Source organism: Sorghum bicolor, chromosome 6 (assembly GCF_000003195.3).
Source record: "Sorghum bicolor cultivar BTx623 chromosome 6, Sorghum_bicolor_NCBIv3, whole genome shotgun sequence".
In the NCBI taxonomy this organism is placed as follows: domain Eukaryota; kingdom Viridiplantae; phylum Streptophyta; class Magnoliopsida; order Poales; family Poaceae; genus Sorghum; species Sorghum bicolor.
The window spans coordinates 58,012,437-58,023,185 of NC_012875.2; the positions used below are offsets into that span (position 1 = coordinate 58,012,437).

The window sequence follows — 10,749 nt, forward strand, 5'->3', positions numbered from 1 at the left end:
TCAGATGATCACTATCAAGCATATGTGAGTTAGAGGCTTCACTAGCACTCCCCAAGCATGGACACTAAGTCCCAAGGGTGCTTCGCACTAGCTAAGGCCGGCCACCACTTCTATTTATAGCCCCAAGGGCTAAACTGGCCGTTGCCTTTTACTGGGCAAAACACGTGGGCACCGGACGCTCACAGGGAGCCACCGGACGCTCAACCCCCAGCGTCCGGTGCTCAGGCGTCGGCCACGTGTCACTAGCCATTTGAACTCGACCGTTGCCGCCAACGGCTACTGCGCACGCGCGCCTGCACAGCACCATCGGACGCTCAACTGCGTCACACCGGACGCGTCCGGTGCTCACCGGACTCATGCGCAGAGAGGGTCGCCAAACCGCCCGCACACCGGACGCTAAAGGCCAGCGTCCGGTGCCTCCGCGCAGAGCGTCCGGTGAGTGTTTCCAACAGAGAAACACTCCCGCGACTTCTCCAAATTTTCTACCGGCGCAATAGAAAATATGCACTTAATTTTCTCAAAAGCGCCGAATCCCGCCTCGCAAGCTCGGCGGGAGGGAGAGAGAAACCCACACCTCTCTCAACCCTAGGAACTCCACCTCCTTTGCAAATGTGCCAACACCACCAAGTGTACACCACCATGTGCATGTGTGTTAGCATTTTCACAAACATTTTCCCAAAGGAGTTAGCCTCTCAAACTTGCCACGCCACTCGATCCTAACACGTATGCAAAGTTAGATCGCTCAAGTGGCACTAGATGATCGATATGCAAACAAGTTTGCCCCTCTTGATAGTACGGCCATCTATCCTAAATCCGGTCATAAACTTCTCTACACACCTATGACCGGTGAAATGGAAAAGCCCTAGGTTATACCTTTGCCTTGCGCTTTCCATTCCATCTCCTCCAATGTTGATGCAACACATGCACCAACCAATCACCAAATGATATGATCCACTTCATATCATCACGTGACCGTATTGGTTCATCGATCTTGACCTCACTTGCTCTTCACCGTTGCCTCGGTCCATCGGCGCCAAGTCTTGCTCAAGCTTCACCGTCACACGCGGTCCCTCGCTTCAAAGCCTCCGACTTGCCCTTCACTCTTGCAACCGGTCCATCAAGCCAAGCCTCATCTTGATCTTCTCCACCTTGGTCACATGACTCCATGTCATGTCTCATATGCAATGAGCTCCTCCATCATCACATAATCACCTGTGGACTAAACTCCTGTGTATCTCACATAAACACTATTAGTCCACCTAAGTTGTCACTCAATTACCAAAACCAAACAAGGACCTTTCACTCGACCAGGGGGAGAGACATCCCCCTGATTTTCATCCTAAGAAGATGGTGTCGTGACTTCAACCCGGGCTGGCTCAGCCAACCGCTTCTTTGGCGTGTTACGGTTACACCGTGAGAGTATTGGCATCAGCCATACATTCTGATGGACTCACCCAAGGGATGATGCAAATCAAGATTCAGAACACAGGAAAGCGTTCTTGTCTTTTCTGAATTGCTGTCAAACTCCTCAGTGTATTTCCCCAATAGCTTTTGTACTTTTCTGTGTTCTTGTCTTTTCTGAATTGCTGTCAAACTCATCAGTGTATTTCCCTTATCAATAATGGAAATGGGATAACCCCTAGTTTGAAACAATGAGTAATCATCGGTCCATTAGGTCGAAATATGCGAATTCAATAGTACAAAGAAGCCACAGTATATTTCTAAGAAAAGGAAAAGAATAAGGTCTTGTTTAGTTGGAGAAAATTTTGGTTTTGGCTACTGTAGCACTTTCGTTTGTATTTAGTAATTATTGTTCAATCATAGACTAACTAGTCTCAAAAGAAATGAATAAGAATTCCTCTCTGAGTAAGTAATGTGGCATCTTCAACAGTACTTACAAACTGAGACATAAAAATAATATAAGCAGTGATATCATTTCCAAACTGGGGATTTGTTTGCTCAAATGCAATGAGGTTTTTGAAAAGAGACTCAGTATTTTCATCGATCGGAAAGCAGGGAACTTCCACTACACCATCACTGAATTTTATGTCCAGGAGGGAATGCCTATGACAGCTACTGTATTCTCTTTTCTTCAGTTCAACTCCTGCTTCATGGTATTGTATTGCTTGACGCCATCGAGTTGGCAATTGTCCTGCTTGGAAACAATCATCAAGGGGACGATGCAATAGGTGTTGCTCACTTTCCTCTTGCCCAGGTATAACACCAAAATACTTCTTCCCCAAATGAACAAGATGGTGAAGATACAGGACCTTTGGCTGATGTTGATGTCTATCAATAATTAACTTGTGAGTAGGTCGGAAGTACATATGACATAGGTGCAGCAAATGATGGAAATTTTGGGGGCGACTGAATTCTTCAATGCCTATTGGAAATTGTCTAAGTATGTCTTCTACACATTCAACTATTTTGTCTCTAAGCAACACCTTTGTGATGCCTTTGCTAATGACTATATCATAAACTGTCTCAAATACAAAGAAAGGTATTTGATTTTCAAGCAAGAATATGTCATGCCAAACAAAATTGGAGTACCAGTCTCCAACTGCACTTTGATCATACAAGCATTCGCTATTCTGGTCACGTTTCCTTTTATTATCTTCAGTTTCCATCTCTCTGCTACTAGTTTCGGCTAACTCAATTTCCAGCACAACATTCTCACTGGCATGCCCATGTGTGGCACTCACGCTTTCAGTGACCTGACCAGACTTCACAAATTCTTCTCCATCCATATCAGCAGTATTCTGAATCACAACCCCTGTATTTTCACTCTTCAATGCTAGTTCTGCTGTGACAGTTCCATCAACCTTTACTAAGATGAAACACGAATCAAGCAAGAGCATCCTAAGGAACTTCGTTTTGTCCATTTTTATCACTTCAGTGTAACAGTTCCTTACTTTTTTCTCCAATTTATGAATTGCTCTTATGTAGTCCTGCAAATTGACTTCACGATTTAGTTTCAGGATGTAATCTAAACACTTCCATTTTTCTTTCTCCATGGCTACCAGATCTAGGCCCCCATGGTGATGTGGGCCAATTGACAGAATGATAGGCTCATATGATTGTCTGTCAAGCTGGAAAATATGTTGGGGGACTCTTTGAAGTAAGAATGGCTTATTTCCATTGTCAGATTCGTATGCAGACCAGAATGCATTTATCTCTATAGTCATGGAACTGACCATCTTATCCATATCAACCAAATCCACCTGACTACTTGTACCAGGAGCCATTTCAATGCTGTATAGAAATATCAACAGAACAAGCACACTTAACTGCAACATGCAAGAACTGTTTAGTTATCTATTGGTAATATAGTACATGAAGCCTTTTGCTAGCAGCAACAATTGGAAAGATACACAAGTCTTAAACATGTTTTCAAAAATATATAAAAGCAATCATTGGAGTTAGATTTTTTTAGGAGAAATTATTGGAATAAATTATGGATGAATGTCATGGACACAATTTCCATGTATATAAATTAGCAAATACTAGCATGGCCATATTACAACGTTATTATTAGGGTAAAGTATATTTTTTAACCTCGAAGTTACACGTGAGTCCGATTTTCAACCCAGAACCACAAAACTGGTTAATAGACCCCTCCAACTGTTGAAACTGAACAAATTTGATCCTTTGACAAGTTTCAAAGATGGCTTTCTATTTTCTACAACAATTTTCCATAATCAATTATTTTAAATCAGCAAAAAACTAGTTCCATTTTTCTTTAAAATGGTTACTCCCCTACCTATTGGTAATCTACCTAGAGTTATTTGGATTTTATTTGTTTTATATAAATAATGAGCATGGCTACAAGCAATGAATAATAGGAACAGAAACATACCAGTTCCAAATAAGTATATATAGATCATAAATAGTTAGATAACATTTTTCAAAAAAGAAGGTACTAGTAGTTTCAGATTTTTTTTGTAATTTAAATAAATCATTTATGAATTTCTAGATACCAAACTAGATTTTATTATTCTTATAGAATATAGAATACCAACTATTAAACCAGCCAAAAGACCATTTTTTTTACTGTTATCCGGTTTTGTACTTCACTGACCTTACTCTTATTTATTCCAATTATATATATGCAAACTATACTAGGGTTGAGACATAAAATCGACGCTACTCTTACACAAACCCCCAATTTCATAATCCACAGCATATCGCTCACAGTAAGAATAGAACAATTATTATTATCCCAGTCTACAGAGAAGCACACCTCTTCTGGGAAAAAAACAGACACCTGCGAGCCCTCTCCTGACTCCTGAGGGATGAAAATGGATCGAATACGGGTGGATATCACCGATATCACATTTGTTTTTATATTTCTGGTCGGATTCAAATTCGAATACGGGTAATGTCAACCCTATCGAATAAGATATGATTGGATGTTGATATCATAAATATACGATTTAAGTATTCGGATACGAATACGGTATCGGATGTTGAATATTTGGACTCGGATACCGACAGATGTGAATGCCTCTAAACAGTCTCAAATACAGTCGAAAAAATATCCGTACCATTTTCATCCCTGTCCTAGGGGAACGCAGAGATTAGGCCTCCCACGAGCCAAACGACAGAATCTCCCTAGTACTTATTCCAACAATCGTAGATGAACTCTTTTGTCAAATTTCTCAGAACAGCACACTGAGATAATAATGCACCTAAAGTGGGGTCAAGAACTTACCCGGACCGCAGATGAACTCTTTCATCAATCGGTTACCGCGGAGCTAGGTGGCCGTAAGTCGGCGATGGTAGGAATGAATCTGTTGGCGACCAATTCCTTCTGGATTCAAGCGGCTAGACTACACATCGGAATGATTTTTGTTGGTGCGACCTCAGATCCGTGATGTGCGCTGTGCGGCTTTGGGAAATAACTCCAGTAGGCCACAATTGACAATTCCATTTACTTGTTGAATGCGGAAGGGCCAGATGGGGGGAGTTGGGGCTAGTCTCGGAGGGATCCCGGAAACAATATGATCCCCTCTTTCTTCTACTCGAGCACAAGGCGCACACGGCGAAATGCATATCTAGAGAGATATGCCTGTTGTATCGTGTGATATGTCTGTTGTCGAATGATAAATGGAATTGTGTTTCCGTTTCCAGAAAAAAGTGCAAGCCCACATATAACCAGAAGGCAGCTGTCAACCCAGCAAAGCATATGCAGCTCCAAGGGCTGCCTCTGTCAGTTGTCCGATAACAAGGCTACAAGTCTCTAAAAGCATCTTCAACAGACTACCTAAACTTACTGTATATTCTAAATTTGGGTAGTGGAAATCAAAAAAACGTCTCCAACAGGCTACCTATCAAACTATTTATTTTTGTTGGCCCAACAAATTTCTCCTTTCAGAACATCTCCAGCAATGCTACCTAAATAAGACTACCTAAATGTCTATTTAGGTAGCTACCAATTTCTATACTACCTATATTTCGCTTTCAACTCCAGCAGTACTACCTAAAACACACTATCTAAACTAATCTTAGCAGAGAATGACACGTGGGTCTCATACGTCATACTCTCGTTCTTCTTCTCGCCATGGACGGAGGTGAAGGTGGCTGGAGGTTCGTCGGTGTAGGTCGCCATGCCTTCGGGAGGGCCTCCATGCCACCGAGCTAGGCCGCCGTGCCGCCGTGGAGGGCCACGCCGAGCAGGGGAGACGCACCGCCGTGCGTCGTGCCGTTGGGGTAGGGAGCCGAGCCACCGGAGCCGCCGAAGCCTGGAGCTGGGGAGCCACGCCGTCAGGGAGGGCCTCCGCACCACCGAGACAGGCCGCGTCGTCACCGGGAGGGCCACGCCGAGCAGGGCAAGCGCCACCAGGAAGAAGAGCGCGACGCTGCCTCCTGTTCGTCCGCCGGATTGGGGAAGAGGTGTTGCATCGGTGGGAGCCTTGACGTCGCACCAGTGGCGAGACGCCGTGCGGGATGCGCGAGGGGCGCCGCCCGGAGATCGGCTGGCCGGAGGGCCGCGTGATGGGGTGGGCTGCCGCCGGGGGGGCGAGGCGCTGCTGCGCAGGTGCTGTCGGGTGATTCCTGGGAGGAGAGAGACGAAGGGAAAAATAGGTAAACACTTTTGTTGGCCCAAAAGATCTGGGTAGTGGGAGAGGAAATTTGTTGGGCCAACAAATTTAGGTAGCCTAATAGATAGCCTGTTGGAGCACAGTTTTTGACCTCCACTACCCAAATATAAGATAGGTAGTATGTCTAGGTAGTCTGCTGGAGATGCTCTCACTACCTACATCTGTTGGGCCAACAAAAATGACTACCTAAAATTCCTTTCGACTTTTTCCTCCCGCAACAACTCGGAAGCACCTGATGCCGCACGCCGCTCCTACAAGGAGCGCCTCTGGGGAGCCGCCGTCGGTCCTCACCAGGGAGCCATCGCTGGATCCGAACGCCGCCCACGTGCTGCTTCTTCCTTGGACCTCCCCGCCACCTCCTCCTATCTCCGGTGAAACCTCACACGAGAGACAAGGAAGAGGATGACACATGGGACCACACGTCATTCTCTACTAGGATTAATCTAGATAGTCTAATTTAGGTAGTACTGCTGGAGTTGAGAGCAAAATATAGATAGTATAAAAATAGGTGGCTACCAAAATAGAGAAATAGTAGTATGTTTTAGGTAGTACTGCTCGAGATGCTCTGAGGACTAAGGGTGTGTTTGGTTGGGCTGTGACTTTTGGAAAAGCTACTGTGAGCTTTGAGCTTTTGAAAAGCTGCTGTGGGATGTGGGCTTTGAGAAACTCAAAAGTCATTTGGTTGGTCACTCGTGGCTTTTGGAAAAAAAACCGAACGGATCCCAAAAGTCAGTGAAAGCAGGGGGTGAGGTGCTTTTGGATTTGTACTACGAGAAAAGCTGCTTTTGGGCAAAAGCACTTGTGGCTTTTGGGCCCTTTAGTTGGCTTTTGGCTTTTACAAAAGCAAAAGCAGGTTCAAAAGCCCAACCAAAGGGACCCTAAGGCTACGAGTCTTTTCGGAGACATCCAATAAATTTGGAACGATATAGAGATAACAAGGCCTTGTTTAGTTGTCGAGATGAAAAATTTTCGGTCATTGTAGCACTTTCGTTTGTTTGTGGTAAATATTGTCTAATTATAGACTAACTAGATTCAAAAAATTCATCTCATGATTTACAGACAAACTGTGTAATTAGTTTTTGTTTTTAACTATATTTAATGCTTCATGCATGTGCCGCAAGATTCAATGTGATAGAAAATCTTGAAAAGTTTTTGGTTTTTAGGTGAACTAAACAAGGCCTAACTGCAACCACTGTGGAAACCAACACCTTAACGGACAAAAAAGGTCACGTATGACTCCTTTAGAATAAGATTCAAGGATGTTTCTGTACTTATGTCCGTAAATAAATACAACTGTCATCCTCTCCTGCTTACTGCATGGAAATAAATACAGGAACACCCCACCGAAGCAATGCACACTACAGGGCTGCCTGCTTATTCATAATGTGCTACATACGCAGGTCACAACTGACTGGCGACGAGGTGTGCCAATTTAAAGGGAAAGATCAGCCAAGTCAAATGATCTTGACACCGCCTTGTACCATGAATCTGCTCGCTTCTTCCTGTGGGCCTCATCCAGTTTTGGGCGGAAGACCGTCGTGTTCTCCTTGTGCAAACCTGCGAATACTTGCTCCTTCGTCCAGACTCCAGCGGCCAAACCAGCTGCATATGCAGCTCCAAGGGCTGTCGTCTCTATGTCAGCTGGTCTGACAACAGGGCTACCCAATAGATCAGCCTGGAGGAGGGTGGATACAGCTTGTTAGTTCTCATTAAAGATATTTTATATTTGCAGGAAAGAAACACAAGAAAGATCAAATGAAAATCCATAGCTTCATTCACAAGTAAGATGATACAGATTTTTAAGTGGCGAACAAATGTCAGCTGAAGTTTTATCTGCAATTCTGCATATACTAGTGCAGAATTTGCACTGACAGAGATTGCAGCATAGTGCTGTGAGCCTGTGACTGCTGTTCTGAATTATTAATATCAAATATGTCTCAGAGGAGCAGATGGCCATTTTTTCACAATATATGAGTTGTTGGATTGGAGATTCGATTATTCATACTAAATCTCAAATGGAAATAGGGACGCTATGAGTCAATATCCTGCATGTGTCCATTTTGAAGCAAGTCAACAGAACACCAGGAAAAAGAAACTATAAAGGCGTGAATTTTTGAGGTGTTTTAACGCTTATATTCACATATGAATGCAACACATGTAGTCATATCTGTAAGATAATGAATGCTCTACTATTTTATTTGTTTTTCTTCAGTGAAAAGGCTTGGAAAACAGAACTTTTCTTTACCTGAATCTGCATTAGAAGATTATTAACAGTAGCGCCACCATCAACACGCAACAAGAATTCCCCTTCTGCACTCTTTACTTCTCCCGCCTCTCCAGCATCCTTGTGCATGGAGCTAAGGACATCATTCACCTGAAAGGACATACTCTCAAGTACTGCTCGAGCAATGTGACCCTTATTCGTGAACCTTGTGATTCCAATGCAGATCCCCCTTGCATCATCCCTCCACCATGGTGCAAACAACCCATTGAATGCTGGCACAAAGTATACACCACCTGAATCCGGTACAGTTTCAGCCAACTTTTCAATTTCGGCTGCTGTTTGAATGATTCCAAGGCTATCCCTCAACCACTGAACTGCTGCTCCAGCAATTGCAATGGATCCTTCAAGGGCATAATTAGTGGGTGCAGTTGGGCCAAGCTTATATGCGATAGTGCTAAGAAGACCGTGGGAGGACTGGGTAGGTTCTTCCCCTGTGTTAAGAAGAATGAAGGCACCAGTTCCATAGGTGCTTTTCGCTTCACCCTTCTTGCACAACTGCCCAAGCATAGCAGCATGCTGATCTCCAAGGCACCCTGAGATGGGGACACCTGCAAAGGGGAACTCTTTGGCGACCACACCAATTTTCTCTGAATTACTGATAATCTTTGGCAAAATCTCAACAGGAACTCCTAACACATCAAGTGTTGGCTTATCCCAGTCAAGTGTCTTTAGATTCATAAGCATTGTACGAGATGCATTTGAGCAATCTGTGACATGCTGCCCACCAGCAACACCTCCAGTAAGGTTCCAAATCAACCAGGTGTCGATTGTGCCAAATAAGGCGTCACCAGTCTTGATTGCATCCTTGACAGCATCCACATTTTCCATCAACCATAATAATTTCAGAGCACTGAAATAGGTACTGATTGGCAGCCCACATCTCTCCACAAAGTGGGTTCTACCGCCTGATAGCTCACTTTCTAATCTCCTGTATTATTAAAACATGATGAGAAGATTTGACGATATCAAATATTAATAGAAAACGAGTGAATGATAAAAAACAAGACGACCTGCAAACGGGGCTTGTGCGAGCATCCATCCACACAATGGCATTATAAAGTGGATGGCCAGTGGATTTACTCCACATAACAGTGGTTTCCCTCTGATTTGTGATCCCAATGGCCTTCAAACCAGCAACCACATTGTATTTACCATCTTTGGCTTTGCCAACTGCCTCATTCATACACACCATAACAGTCTCTATAATCTCCATAGGATCATGCTCAACCCACCTTTTAGTTCACACAAACATAGAAAGAACAAAATCAGAGACCATGACAACTGTCATTGCTTTAAACAAAAAGATGGGACTAATTACCCCTACAGCGACTCAAGCCAAATAGCATGAAACAGCATGACTAAGGCATAGTAGATTTAACTTCAAATCCACATTTAAATGGAAAAAAAAGAAATAAAAAAAACATGTGAGATTCGTAACAAAGCTACGCAATTTATCAATATATCAGCGCTCCTGAAAGTTGACCATGATAGCTTGTGAAATAGCAGTACCATGCTTAAAGCAAGCTAATTAGGTAGACATGCTTAATGAACATAGAGAAGGAAAATCAAAAGGCAAAGCAAAAGTTGCCAATTGATGAGACACCGGATTGGTCTAGCAGAGAAATTGTTCACGCCTCATAGTGATCCTTTCAGTATTTTGTGGTGCTATGTTTTCCCCAAGAATAATACTCTTCTAGTATGTAAAAGTAAATATGATTCAATGGATAACAGAAAAACACATGACCCTTGTTGTACATGGGAAAGTTCACTAATTTGCCAATTAAGTCACTAAAAGTTAAGAGAACTGGACAAAGCGGCGACTCATACAGATCTGTAGGTTACTTCACTGAACCTTAGTCAAAGCAAGCATCAGAACAAAAAAAACTGCCATCTTTAAATTATCAACTCACTGATTCCCTCCAAAACCTGCCCACACTCACCCTGCCTCCGGGTAGTGCTGCGTGAACTCGAGCTGGTGCGAGGCGACGGGCTTGGCGTGGCGGTCGTAGACGATGAACCTGGTGCTGGTGGTGCCCTGGTCGATGGCCGCCACGTACACCTCCTCCCCTTCCCCCGCCATGATCCCTCTCGCCGGCACGAGATCGGCCGTGGAGGAAGGGAGCAGCGACCAATTAAGTGGGAAGGGAAGGGAGGACTGGAGATGGAGTCAAACAAATCGGTGGCAGTTGAGAAGGAGCCGGGCCCCGGAGAGGCGGAGGAAGGGAGAGTTTATAGGCGACGACGGGTGGATCCGATTGGGACGGAGACGGACGGGACGGAGCAGGGTAGGCGGGGAAGTCAATGGCCGTCGCGCTGTCTACACCTCTGCTCTTCTTGCCTATCCGCTCCGCTCTTCTCGCGCTC

At 44.2% G+C, this 10,749-nt stretch overlaps 2 protein-coding genes across 2 annotated transcripts; both read right to left on the minus strand.

The window, feature by feature from the left end:
- LOC8079573 lies at nt 1,836–5,092 on the minus strand. Its single transcript, XM_002448591.2, has 2 exons — nt 4,712–5,092; nt 1,836–3,287 (listed from the first exon to the last, which is right to left on the minus strand). Exon 2 carries the CDS (start codon nt 3,243–3,245, stop codon nt 1,836–1,838), a length of 1,410 nt encoding a protein of 469 aa, XP_002448636.2. The 5' UTR covers nt 3,246–3,287; nt 4,712–5,092.
- LOC8079574 (glycerol kinase) lies at nt 7,316–10,749 on the minus strand. Its single transcript, XM_002448592.2, has 4 exons — nt 10,326–10,749; nt 9,396–9,617; nt 8,347–9,313; nt 7,316–7,776 (listed from the first exon to the last, which is right to left on the minus strand). The coding sequence occupies exons 1-4, from the start codon at nt 10,463–10,465 to the stop codon at nt 7,534–7,536; spliced, it is 1,572 nt and encodes a 523-aa protein (XP_002448637.1). The 5' UTR covers nt 10,466–10,749; the 3' UTR covers nt 7,316–7,533.